Genomic DNA, 14,501 nt, shown 5'->3' with positions numbered 1-14,501 from the left:
ATATTTTGAGGGAAATGAGCGTGCACAATTACATTTCTGATACAAAAAACATTATCTTGCAGATGTATCTCTAGTTTATTTGCATGCACTGTCTGTGTTTAAGCACCAGATTCACTAATGGAATTATGAGCATATAGACCTAAAATATCAGTGCAATTTGTAGAAAGAAAGTCAATGACTTCATTTAAATATGCATGAGGCAGTTAGATAAGATTGTGTGTATTTAGTGAATAAGATGCAGGTTTTTGCATTGAAACACTAGTGAAACTGCTTCAGTTTTTATTCTTATCTAATAGTTTTTCTGTGATTGAATGTAAAGTTGTGTGCTGTGTTCTCCAGCTCTTGTTCTGACGGTGTGTGGGGTTGTGTTGGATCTCCGTGTCCTCCTCCGTCTCCCTGCGAGGACTCTGAGTTCCGCTGCTCCGCTGGATCTCAGCGCTGTATTCCCTCCGTCTGGCTCTGTGATAATGAAGACGACTGCGGAGACGGTTCTGATGAGGTCTGTCCGTTCACGTGTCCACCGGGCCGGTTCCGCTGCTCCACCGGAGCCTGTTTACCGCTGGAGCTCAGGTGTAACGGGCATCCCGACTGCGCTGACCAATCAGACGAGGACTTCTGTGAGCCCGACACACCAGAACCCGGCTGTCCCGATGGAGAGTTCAGGTGTGCAAACGGACGCTGTCTGCCGGTGAGGAAAGTCTGTGATGGGAGGCTGGATTGTGGATTTGCTGATGATTCTGATGAGTACGGTATGTTTGTTTAAAAATTAAAATTAGCTCCTCAAGTCATCCTAGGTGTATATGACATTCTTCTTTCAGACGAATACAATCAGAGTTATATTAAAATATGTCCTGGATCTTCCAAGCTTTATAATGGCAGTGAATGGCTGTTTCTGTTTTGAAGTCCATAAAAGTGCATCTATCCAACATAAAAGTCCATCTATCCATGATAAAAGTCCATCTATCCATCATAAAAGTGCATCTATTCATCATAAAAGTGCATCTATCCATCATAAAAGTGCATCTATTCATCATAAAAGTGCATCTATCCATCATAAAAGTGCATCTATTCATCATAAAAGTGCATCTATCCATCATAAAAGTGCATCTATCCATCATAAAAGTGCATCTATTCATCTTAAAAGTCCATCTATCCAACATAAAAGTCCATCTATTCATCATAAAAGTGCATCTATCCAACATAAAAGTCCATCTATCCATCATAAAAGTGCATCTATCCAACATAAAAGTCCATCTATCCATCATAAAAGTGCATCTATCCATCATAAAAGTGCATCTATCCATCATAAAAGTGCATCTGTCCATCATAAAAGTGCATCTGTCCATCATAAAAGTGCATCTGTCCATCATAAAAGTGCATCTATCCATCATAAAAGTCCATCTATCCATGATAAAATTCCATCTATCCATCATAAAAGTGCATCTATTCATCATAAAAGTGCATCTATCCATCATAAAAGTGCATCTATCATCATAAAAGTGCATCTATCCATCATAAAAGTGCATCTATCCATCATAAAAGTGCATCTATTCATCATAAAAGTGCATCTATCCATCATAAAAGTGCATCTATCATCATAAAAGTGCATCTATCCATCATAAAAGTGCATCTATCCATCATAAAAGTGCATCTGTCCATCATAAAAGTGCATCTATCATCATAAAAGTGCATCTATCATCATAAAAGTGCATCTGTCCATCATAAAAGTGCATCTGTCCATCATAAAAGTGCATCTATCCATCATAAAAGTCCATCTATCCATGATAAAAGTCCATCTATCCATCATAAAAGTGCATCTATTCATCATAAAAGTGCATCTATCCATCATAAAAGTGCATCTGTCCATCATAAAAGTGCATCTGTCCATCATAAAAGTGCATCTATCCATCATAAAAGTGCATCTGTCCATCATAAAAGTGCATCTGTCCATCATAAAAGTGCATCTATCCATCATAAAAGTCCATCTAACCATGATAAAAGTCCATCTATCATCATAAAAGTGCATCTATTCATCATAAAAGTGCATCTATCCATCATAAAAGTGCATCTGTCCATCATAAAAGTGCATCTGTCCATCATAAAAGTGCATCTATCCATCATAAAAGTCCATCTATCCATGATAAAAGTCCATCTATCATCATAAAAGTGCATCTATTCATCATAAAAGTGCATCTATCCATCATAAAAGTGCATCTATCCATCATAAAAGTGCATCTGTCCATCATAAAAGTGCATCTGTCCATCATAAAAGTGCATCTATCCATCATAAAAGTGCATCTGTCCATCATAAAAGTGCATCTGTCCATCATAAAAGTGCATCTATCCATCATAAAAGTCCATCTATCCATGATAAAAGTCCATCTATCCATCATAAAAGTGCATCTATTCATCATAAAAGTGCATCTATCCATCATAAAAGTGCATCTGTCCATCATAAAAGTGCATCTGTCCATCATAAAAGTGCATCTATCCATCATAAAAGTCCATCTATCCATGATAAAAGTCCATCTATCATCATAAAAGTGCATCTATTCATCATAAAAGTGCATCTATCCATCATAAAAGTGCATCTATCCATCATAAAAGTGCATCTGTCCATCATAAAAGTGCATCTATCCATCATAAAAGTCCATCTATCCATGATAAAAGTGCATCTATCCATCATAAAAGTGCATCTATTCATCATAAAAGTGCATCTATCATCATAAAAGTGCATCTATCATCATAAAAGTGCATCTATCCATGATAAAAGTCCATCTATCCATCATAAAAGTGCATCTGTCCATCATAAAAGTCCATCTATCCATCATAAAAGTGCATCTATTCATCATAAAAGTCCATCTATCCATCATAAAAGTGCATCTATCATCATAAAAGTAAAGTGCATCTGTCCATCATAAAAGTGCATCTGTCCATAAAAAACTGATCCATTAAAAAAAAAACTGATTATTGTTCCACATGTCCAGCTTTAACGTAATTGTCATTGTTTGCATGTCAGTACAGCATGGTAAACGTTCTGGACTGATGCTGTGTGTGTGTGTGTGTGTGTGTGTGTGTGTGTGTGTGTGTGTGTGTGTGTGTGTGTGTGTGTGTGTGTGTGTGTGTGTGTGTGTGTGTGTGTGTGTGTGTGTGTGTGTGTGTGTGTGTGTGTGTGTGTGTGTGTGTGTGTGTGTGTGTTCAGACTGTGGTGCCGTGTGCCGACCGGACGAGTTCCTCTGTTCCTCGGGCCGATGTGTTCTGTATCTGCACCGCTGCGACGGTCACGACGACTGCGGAGACTACAGCGACGAGAGAGAGTGTGTGTGTGCGCTCGGAGAGCTCCAGTGTCCCGGAGATCAGTGTGTGTCCGCAGAGAGAGTGTGTGACGGTCACAGGGACTGTCCCTCCGGCGTCGACGAGCTCATCTGTCCTGTCAAAGGTATGAAAGTAGGGATGCAGCGATATTATAATTTTAGTCGATACCGATAACCGATAATTCTTTATATTTGAAAGCCGATAACCGATATATTGGCTGATAAATCCGAATCCAAGTTTTTATATAATTTTTGAGAGCCTGATTACAAAAAAGGCCATCATTCTCATTATAATTTAATGTAGTTATATAACAGAACATTTTGCACTGAACTGTATTTTCCTTTTTTGAAGTGTTTACAATCATATTTCACTCAACTCAAACCCATCATGTTGAACATCTGAAGTGTCTCAGCTGAAGGAAATAATCCTTTATTTATCGGCTTTAATATATCAGCCACATTTTATTATCAGGCTGATAACGATAACATTAACATGCATCCCTATACGAAAGGTTATAAAACATGTTTGCATTTCATCCGAAGCAGTTCACATTGCATTCAGGCTAAACATGTTATGAGCGCAGTATAATGATGATGTGGTTTCAGGATGCAGTCAGTTTGAGTTCGGGTGTACGAGTGGTCAGTGTGTGCCGATAGCGTGGCGCTGTGACGGAGAGACCGACTGCCTGGACGGGAGCGATGAGAAACCGTGTTCCCGTACCTGTCAACCGGACCAGTTCCTGTGCCAGACTGGAGACCAGTGTGTCCAACACCAGCATCTGTGTGACGGGACGCCCCACTGCAGAGACGCCTCAGACGAGAGCCTGGACAACTGCGGTAAGAGCATGTGTCCTTAAATGAGGTTCGACCAAGCGGCAACCTTCCCGTCTCTCTCTTTAATCCAACACTGGAGTGACTTAACCTGCAGTTCATCGACTGGCCACTAGAGGCCGGCTGCAGAAGAGACTCAATCCCATAGACACGCATGTTAAAATGCCCAACTTTACAGCAGAGAAACACATGTTTACAGTCTGGTGCAAAAAGTGGTTTTGGTCTATAAAGCTAATTTTGCCCTTCATGACGACTGTGAGGGGGTGAATTTTTTCCGTTTCTCATCCGTTTAAATTATATTAAGCCTTAAAGTTCTGCATAATTAAGGGCGTGGCCACTTGAGTGACAGGTGGATTGCCGCTGATGTCATTGCTAGCTGTTTGTCTGCTGTCTGTTAGCGTCACGTCACCTCAGCTAATCCGCCTCGCTGCACATTTTCGTTTATCTGGGAGTGACGCGCTTCCAAGATGGCGACGGCCGGCTCCGCCCACTTTGGGCTTCAGAAATGCTCTTCAGAAACACTACGGGTGACGTCACGCACACTACGCCCATATTATTTTTACAGTCTATGGGTTCGACGCCTCATTTCTCACCGTATAATTACTGAGAGCATGTGTACACCAGACTGACATGCAGAAGTCAGGGTTTTGCTTTAGTGTTGTCTTCATATGTATTCCTCATTCTCACCAGGTTCCACACGGATTCCTCCCTGTCTGGACAGTTTCTCGTGTGATAACCGCACATGTGTGAACATGTCACGTGTGTGTAACGGGATTCCTGACTGCCCTAAAGGAGAGGACGAGATACTCTGCGGTTCGTTTCTGATAATATCTGCCCTTCACACTGAATTCATCGAAGTATTTATGCTGTATGCACAATAGCACAACAAACCCAGATGAATGGTGCTCAGTGTTTCTCAGAAGTCGCTTACTGCACCTTTAAAGGAGCAGACAACAAACCTGCAGTGCTTATAATAAACAGAATAGAACAGAACGATATTGTCCGTTGGTGTGGACATTAATATAGTTATGGTTATCTTTATATTTAAATTGTGCTTTATTCTCTCTCTCTCCAGATAAAGTCAGGCCCTCCACAGCGCCCCCTAGTGAGGGAAACACCAGTCGCGTCTGTCCCGAGTTCACCTGTGCTGATGGATCCTGTGTTCCCTTCAACACGGTACTGACTCCAATCTGTGTGAAATCAATGTTGACATGTTTGTTTGTGTTTGTGCATCGCCCTTCTAGAATCAGAGTCAAAACGTCATACACTACCAGTCAAAAAGTTTTGATCGGTAAGATTTTTAATGTTTTAAAAGAAGTCTCTTCTGCTCACCAAGGCTGCATTTATTTGATTAAAAATACAACAACAACAAAAAACAGTAATATTGTGAAATATTATTACAATTTAAATCAGCTGTTTTCTATGTGAATGTATAGCAAAGTTTAATTCATTCCTTAAAGCTGAATGTTCATCATCATTACTCCAGTCTTCAGTGTCACATGATCCTTCAGAAATCACTCTAATATGAGGATTTGATGATCAAGAAACATTCCTGATTATTATCAGTGTTGAAAACAGTTATTTAAATGTTTATTTCAGGATTATGTGATGAATAGAAATAGAAAACAGCATTTATCTGAAATAGAAAGCTTTTGTAACATTAAACACTACCGTTCAAAAGTCTGGGGTCAGTAAGAATTTTTATTTTATTTTTTGGGGGGAAATAAAATAAATCAATACAAAATTGATCAAAAGTGACAGTAAAGACATTTACAATGTTACAAAAGATTCTATTTTAAATAAATGCTTTTCTTTTAAACTTTCTATTAATCAAAGAAAACTGTTTTTAACATTGATAATAAAAACTGTTTTTAACATTGATAATAATAATGAATGTTTTTTGATCATCAAATCATCATATTAGAGTGATTTGTGAAGGATCATGTGACACTGAAGACTGGAGTAATGATGCTGAAAATTCAGCTTTGATCACAGGAATAATAAATTACACTTAAAATATATTTAATTGCACTTTATTACACATAAAATATATTAAAATAGAAAACAGTTAAAAATGCAGCCTTGGTGAGCAGAAGAAACTTCTTTTAAAACCATTACAAATCTTACCGATCCAAAACGTTGGTCTGGTAGTGTATAAATAAACACATTTAAGAATAATCATTTAAGTTTCTATTTGATGGAGAGTTTTGAATGTTGCGATGTGTTGTTGTAGTTGTGTGACGGCGCAGCAGACTGTGTGTCGGACGGGTCCGATGAGACGGGCTGTGGTGTTTGGGGTCCCTGGGGCCCCTGGAGCCCCTGCAGCCGAAGCTGTGGATCCGGGACCGTGAGCCGGCAGAGACGCTGCGTCCCAGAGGATTCAGACGGACACTGCAGAGGAGAGAAGACACAACGACAGCAGTGTTACTCCACCGCCTGCCCGGGTAAAACACTCTCTGCTCATCAGATAACACATGATGTTAGTTTGGACACGGTAAAACCAGGCTTTTGGGACGTATAGGGTACATTGGCTTGATTTAATTCTCCTCTTAACCACTAGATGCACTTTCCTAAACAGGATTCTCTGTTGATTCTCTGTCTTGCAGTTGTAATCAGAATTGTAAGATATTGAGTGTTTGCTTCTGTCCAACAGTGGATGGCTACTGGCTGCCGTGGGTCACATGGTCGAACTGCAGTACTGGTTGTGGTGGCGTTGAGGTTCGTCAGAGAGAGTGTTTCCCACCTCAGAACGGAGGCAGAACCTGCGCTGAACTACCTGGAGAAACTCACCACACTCTCGACATCAGTAAGAACCAAACAACCTACAGCGGATAAACTGCTTGAACCAAAAAAACATTGACCGCCAATCAGAATTCACCAGGCAGTTAAAGGTGCAGTAGGCAATTTCTGAGAAACACTGTTGATATTTAAAATCAGCAAAACAAACACGCCCCTCCTGAAAGGATCACACCCCTATCTTGATAGCTCCGCCCCCAAATTCACGAACACTCCCCATCATGAGTGGACACACCCCTTACTGCTGATTGGCTACAAATGTGTTTTGGTGCTCGGTGTGATCCACTTTCAACAGTGTTTCTCAGAAATCGCTGGTCAGCAGCTGAAACCTTCACTGGTTACCAGTGTAACATCACTGGTTAAGCTGGTCTACCTCCAGTTATAACCATCTTAGCCCAGTTTGTGCTACCAGTTTTGCCCATCTTAACCATTATCCTTCCCTTGGGTCATTTTGAAAATTAGTGTTCATCGGAGGGGTCCAAGACTTTTGTCGCACTTGGACCACGAATACTCACTTTGTTTTTTTAATGGATTCGAGGAGTTTTGTTGTTGAAATTTAAAAAAGTAACAAATCCTTCCCTCACGGATCAGTTTGACCCCCTTAGGAATGAATGGAATGTGAGGAATGCTTCAGTACACATAGAAAAACCTAAACATGCTCAAAATTCAAACAAAAAATGCTAAAACTTTACCAAAAAATTATTTTATAATGTCTACATGTGTGTCTGAACGCATACTGAGGAGAGACTGACTTTAGGACCCAGAGGAAGAGCTCATTTGCTCCATATAGAGCTATAAGCCCATCTAGAGTCATAAAAATATCTTTTATTTTTTATTTTCCACAAAAGGTCGGCAATGACACCCAATGTAAGGTATATTATTTATTGATCAAATCTAGTAATTTAAAGGTAAATAATAAAATACAAAATAAAAAAATCTCCAATAAATTGCATTAAAAATAGAAAAAATATTTTATAAAAATGAAACAAAATAAGCTTTCTGGGCAAAATATAAAATATAATATAATTTTAGGGCTTCGGGTCATTTTGGCCCGCGAGGGAAGGATGGAGTTGATCCAAACTGGTGTGAGTGGTTTCTATCCCAGCAGTGCATGTTTGCTCTCAGTCTGCAGTGCAGGTCTGTGCCTCTGCTCTCCGCTCCGTGACTGAACTCAGATGTGTTTTCCAGAACCGTGTCCTCAAGACGGTTGCGCTAACGTCTCGTGTCCCGCGGGTCTCGTCACACACAGATGTGCGCCGTGCCCTTTGACCTGCGCTCACGTATCCGGGACAACAACATGCGACCCCAACTCAGAGTGTTTCACAGGTTTTGTTTTCTCTGAATACTTCACAGCTTCTTTAATGTCACTGATAGTGTTTATTATAATAAGATATAATAACCATACAAGAACCATCATGAAAAATTATTACAATAAACATGCTTTGTTTTGTTGTTGATGTTTGTGTTTTTACTGTAATAAAACAGTGTTGTTTCATGTTGTCAGGCTGCTGGTGTCCTGATGGGAAGGTCATGAACCACGAGCATCAGTGTGTTCTGCCAGAGGAGTGTGTGTGTGAGGTGACGGGGGTTCGGTACTGGCCCGGTCAGCAGGTCAAAGTGGGCTGTGACATGTGTGTGTGTGAGAGAGGTCGAGTGCAGCGCTGCCAGCCCAACCTAGAGTGCTCAGGTGAACATGCGCATACACACACACACACACACACACACACACACACACACACACACACACTCACACAGACTCTCTCTCACACACTCACACACACACAAACACTCAATCACACGTTCACAAACCCTAGTTTATGAAACCCTGAGTTAAGGAATGCAGTTTTCATTCATGTATTGATGTATTTTCTATTGAAACAGGAAGTTGAGGTGAGACAACTTTTTAAAATAGCTCTAGTTTACATCACAGACCAGCAAAGTTATGATTTTGTTACTTGTTATTGCTTAAATGTGGTCATTTTCAGTACATTTTTCTTGTTCAAATGAATCTTGCCAGGTGTTTTATTACATCAGGCGTCATTCCGTGTCAAATCAATTACATTTCGGGAAACTTCGCCGGCTCAATTTTTGATTTTGCTAATATTTTTTCTGTAGAAAGACGAACATAAATAGTGATGAAAGCAAAAATATAAAATGTAACAGAGGTATATTCACTGAGTAATCCACTGTTTTGTAGTGGAGGATCAAAATTACAGCTTTCACCTGAGATTTGGAGCCAAAAATGACTTGTTAATGAGATGTTAATGCAGCTCATCCACATTTGGTTTTTGACCACTGAAAATGGGTACAATTTACTCATGGAGCCGCATTAAGATCTCCAAATCTCTGGGATTGAACCTTTCGAGGGCCTTTAAAATGAAGATACCAAAAGAAAAGTTTGTTTAGAACCAGAATCTAAAAGGACATTAAGATATCTTTAATACTTCTTGAGTCACAGGCATGCAAACTTGACGCTAAAAACACAAGAAGTGATTTTTCCCATTTTTTTAACTGTCACAGTTGGCATATAATGAATAAAATATTGCTAAAGTCAACAGATTTTACTAATAGACCTACTAATCTCTGTGTAAAAATAAAAAATGATGCTGCCGTCTTTCTTAAGTTATTTTTACACCCCTGTAATTTGGCTCCTAATCTCAAGTGAAAATGGTCATTTTGACACTCCTCTACAAAAATAGTGGATTACTCAGTAAATACACATCTGTGACATTTTATATTTTGGCTTTCATCACTATTAATGTTTGTCTTTCTACAGAAAAACTTTCTAAGAAAAATTTGAGCTGGGGACTCTGGTTGAATTGACTGGTGATGACCCAGTTGATGTGTGTTTCCTCCAGTGCACTGCGGCTGGTCGTCCTGGTCTCTGTGGGGCGAGTGTTTGGGTCCGTGTGGAGTTCAGAGTGTCCAATGGTCTTTCCGAAGCCCAAATAACCCCTCACAACACGGCAACGGCCGACAGTGCCGAGGGATTTACCGCAAGGCCCGGCGGTTAGTGTGAATACATCTCAGTGCATCCTGAAGATCTGGGAAATATAAAACACAGATCTGCCATTCTGCTTCAGTAGAGGATTTGACTTTAGAGTTATATTTATGCAGTTAGAAGATGAATTGACTTGCATTGTATTGCACGCATTCAAGGCAGTACTACCAGTCAAAAGTTTTTGATCGTTAAGATTTTTAATGTTCTTAATGTGTTTCTCTTTTGCTCACCAAGGCTGCATTTATATGATTAAAAATACAACAACAAAAAAAACTGTAATATTGTGAAATATTACAATTTAAATCAGCCGTTTTCTATGTGAATATATAGTAAAGTGTAATTTATTCCTGTGATCAAAGCTGAATTTTCAGCATCATTACTCACACTACCATTCAAAAGTTTGGGGTCAGTAAGATTTTTTTATTAAAGTTTTTGATTTATTTAATAAAATAAATCAATACTTTTATTCATCAATGATTAATTAAATTAATCAAAAGTGACAGTAAAGACATTTATAATGTTACAAAATATTCTATTTTAATTAAATGCTGTTCTTTTGAACTTTCTATTCATCAAAGAATCCTGAAACAAAATTGTACACAACTGTTTTCAACATTGAAATAATAATTAATGTTTCTTGATCATCAAATCATCATATTAGAGTGATTTCTGAAGGATCATGTGACACTGAAGACTGGAGTAATGATGCTGGAAATTCAGCTTTGATCACAGGAATAAATTACACTTTAAAATATATTAAAATAGAAAACAGTTATTTTTAATGTCATAATATTTCACAGTATTACAGTTTTTTTGTGTATTTTTAATCAAATAAATGCAGCCTTGGTGAGCAGAAGAAGACTTCTTTTAAAAACCTTATAAATCTTACCGATCCAAAACTTTTGACTGGTAGTGTATATTTGATTAGTTCATGCATTCCCTGGGAATCGAACCCATGACCCTGCTGTTGCAAGCGTTGTGCAGGGTTGTTTTAACCCAAATTTGGGTCAAATGTGGACAAACCCAGCCGTTGGGTTAAAAAATATTATTAAAATCTGTAACCCAAGGGTTGTCTTCGTCCATATTTGACCCAGATTTGGGTTAACACAACCCTGCATTTTTTAGCGTGTACAATATAAGAAACACAGATCTGTTTTTCATCATGTGTGTGTGTGTGTGTCCTCAGCTGTCAGACAGAGCCGTGCAGCGAGTGTGAATATCGTGGACACACACACACGATTGGCGAGCGCTGGAAAGGCGGTCAGTGCCAGTTGTGTCAGTGTTTGCCCAACTTCACCGTGCAGTGCGGCCCGTACTGTCCTTATGCTGCCACTGGATGCCCACAGGTGTGTGTGTGTGTGTGTGTATGTGTGTGTTCAAAAGACACTTAAAGTCCCCCTGTGGTGAAAATCAAGCTTTTAATGTTGTTTATATGTTTTCAAGTAGCAGGGAACCGTCGCAACTCTGTTGTCATTACGTTAAGCTCGCCCGCCGACTCTATACATGATGTGATTGGCCTGACTAAAGCCAACGGAGAGTCACTAGATTTGTAAATTTAACGGTAATTTACTGTTTGAAAGATGCTTGCTTTCCCTGGTTTAACTGTGTAACATTTGTTCTCCATTTCAGGGTCAAACTCTGATTCCAGGGGAAGAAGACAAGTGTTGCTATTGTGAAGAGAAAGGTTTAACATGTTTATCATGATACATTATTTTATGCTTGTGGTTTTTGTAATCGTAATAACACCAGGTAATTGATGCAGTCAGAATGTGCAGTTGTTTATTCACAAATATGTTGTTTTTTCAGGTAATATCACCACTATCGTGACGACTACCCCAATGGTCCTGCCAATAACGGTTGGACCCTCCACACCACCAGAGGGCCCTCCGACTGTCCCAACTTACCCTCTGCCCCCTGGAGGTCAGTTTCAGCCCAGTTGTCAGTCCACACTTTTGTGACATAATGCAATATGTGTGCATATCGGCCACGAACACCCGTCTGAAACCTAAGATTAGAAATGGGACATCCTACAAGTCCACAAGTGCACATGAAGTGTGCCATTTGGGACAGTGCCTAAACATTCCTCAGCTTTTTCAGTGTTTATTTATTTATTTGCATAGACTTTGATGCATCAGAATCATTTATAGCTCAGTTTTCTGATATTCCTGTTGTTTTATAGATGAGTGCTGGTCTGCTCTGGGCGTTCACTCGCTCCCCGGCTCCAGCTTCAGCGCCTCGTCCCATCAGCCCGACCACCCTCCGTCAGCGGGACGCTTGCACGCCCGAAACCCTCACAAGGACCTGCAGGGCTGGAGCCCGGAGCCGAAGGAGTACCGAGAGCTGTCGGCCGGGACCCCTGAGGAGACCGGACACTCCACCGGCCCGTTCCTCCAGATCGACCTGCTCAGGCGCCACAACATCACAGGTGACCCTCAACATCTGTTTCTGAAGCTGAAATCAATTACAATTATGCCTTTTTCTGGTTGGGGTAATCAGGGACGCCTATAGCAATTTTGGGCCCTGTGAAAGAACATGACGTACCGCACCCATTCCATTAATAAAAGTCGATTTCTGGGGCCCCAAAAGTGTGTGGACCTTTAGAATCGTCCCAACTTCCCCCCTCTTAGTAGGCATAAAAATGGCGCCCTAAGTAACTTGAGTTACGTAATCAGCTTACTTTTTCAAGTAACTAGTAAAGAAACGCATTACTTTTAAAACTTACAACAAAATATCTGAATTACCTTAATCAAATAAGTAACGCAAGTTTTCATATTTATTGACTGACAGCTCTCTTGTCCTCATGTTGAGACAAATCGAAGTACAGAGGCGTGTGTGTGTGTGTGTGTGTGTGTGTGTGTGTGTGTGTGTGTGTGTGTGTGTGTGTGTGTGTGTGTGTGTGTGTGTGTGTGTGTGTGTGTGTGTGTGTGTGTGTGTGTGTGTGTGTGTGTGTGTGTGAGAGAGAGAGTGAGTGTGTGTGAACATGAAGGTTATTGTAGTTCTAGACTAAATGTAAGCATGCATTTACTCATCTCACTTGCACAAAAAAAAGATTCAATATTCCTCAAAATGAATAAAATCAGTGAAATGCAGTATCATTATAATACTATGCAAACCTCCAATAACTAAATATGTTAAATAAAACATACATTTTTATACATCTAATCTAACTTTATTGACCAGTGTACTTGCTTCTGACCTTCGATGATTCAGTTAAACCATAAGCAAACATTTATATAGATTTTTATTTTTATTTTTTTATTGGTAAAGTGTTAAACTTATCCAGAATACCAGCAGCTGAAGGTTTACTTGAGCCTCTACTGTACTCTACTGTACTCTACTGTACATGTATGTGCTCTACGGTATACTACTGTACACGACTGTACGCTACTGTACACTACTGTACACGACTGTACTCTACCGTACACTACTGTACACGACTGTACGCTACTGTACATGACTGTACGCTACTGTACACTACTGTACACGACTGTACTCCACTGTATACTACTGTACACGACTGTACTCTACTGTATACTACTGTACACGACTGTACTCTACTGTATACTACTGTACACGACTGTACGCTACTGTACACTACTGTACACGACTGTACTCTACTGTATACTACTGTACTCTACTGTATACTGCTGTACACGACTGTACTCTACTGTACACGACTGTACTCTACTGTATTCTACTGTATATGGCTGTACTATACTGTACTCTACTACACACGACTGTACTCTACAGTATACTACTGTACGCTACTGTACTCTACTGTAAACTATTGTACTCTACTGTATTCTACTGTACACTACTGTACTCTACAGTATACTACTGTACACTGCTGTACTCTACTGTAAACTACTGTACTCTACTGTATTCTACTGTATATGGCTGTACTATACTGTACTCTACTATACACGACTGTGCTCTACAGTATACTACTGTACGCTACTGTACTCTACTCTACTCTACTGTATTCTACTGTACACGTCTGTACTCTACTGTACACTACTCTACTCTACTGTATTCCACTGTACACGACTGCACTCCACCGTACACTACTGTACACTACTGCACGCTACTGTACACTACTGTACACGACTGTACTCTACTGTATACTACTGTACACGACTGTACTCTACTGTACACCACTGTACGCTACTGTACACCACTGTACACGACTGTACTCTACTGTATACTGCTGTACACGACTGTACTCTACTGTACACGACTGTACTCTACTGTATTCTACTGTATATGGCTGTACTATACTGTACTCTACTACACACGACTGTACTCTACAGTATACTACTGTACGCTACTGTACTCTACTGTAAACTATTGTACTCTACTGTATTCTACTGTACTCTACAGTATACTACTGTACGCTACTGTACTCTACTGTAAACTACCGTACTCTACTGTATTCTTCTATACACGACTGTACTCTACAGTATACTACTGTACACGACTGTACTCTACTGTAAACTGCTGTACTCTACTGTATTCTACTGTATATGGCTGTACTATACTGTACTCTACTATACACGACT

At 39.9% G+C, this 14,501-nt stretch overlaps 1 protein-coding gene across 1 annotated transcript in view; it reads left to right on the top strand.

The window, feature by feature from the left end:
- sspo (SCO-spondin) overlaps window positions 1–14,501 on the top strand; it is a gene marked incomplete at both ends in the record, with an annotated part of 151,703 nt that overhangs the window by 53,320 nt on the left and 83,882 nt on the right. The window contains 14 exon segments of the mRNA XM_081352804.1: window positions 340–749; window positions 3,203–3,439; window positions 3,921–4,151; window positions 4,836–4,958; window positions 5,221–5,321; window positions 6,379–6,589; window positions 6,799–6,951; window positions 8,130–8,267; window positions 8,446–8,628; window positions 9,800–9,950; window positions 11,129–11,288; window positions 11,572–11,626; window positions 11,749–11,862; window positions 12,122–12,367. Of these exon segments, the coding sequence (XP_081208930.1) occupies window positions 340–749; window positions 3,203–3,439; window positions 3,921–4,151; window positions 4,836–4,958; window positions 5,221–5,321; window positions 6,379–6,589; window positions 6,799–6,951; window positions 8,130–8,267; window positions 8,446–8,628; window positions 9,800–9,950; window positions 11,129–11,288; window positions 11,572–11,626; window positions 11,749–11,862; window positions 12,122–12,367 (2,513 nt within the window).

Source organism: Scardinius erythrophthalmus (genome assembly GCF_964197995.2).
Source record: "Scardinius erythrophthalmus genome assembly, chromosome: 22".
In the NCBI taxonomy this organism is placed as follows: domain Eukaryota; kingdom Metazoa; phylum Chordata; class Actinopteri; order Cypriniformes; family Leuciscidae; genus Scardinius; species Scardinius erythrophthalmus.
The sequence above is the reverse complement of the archived record's forward strand: the minus strand, read 5'-3'. Positions and strand labels throughout refer to the sequence as shown.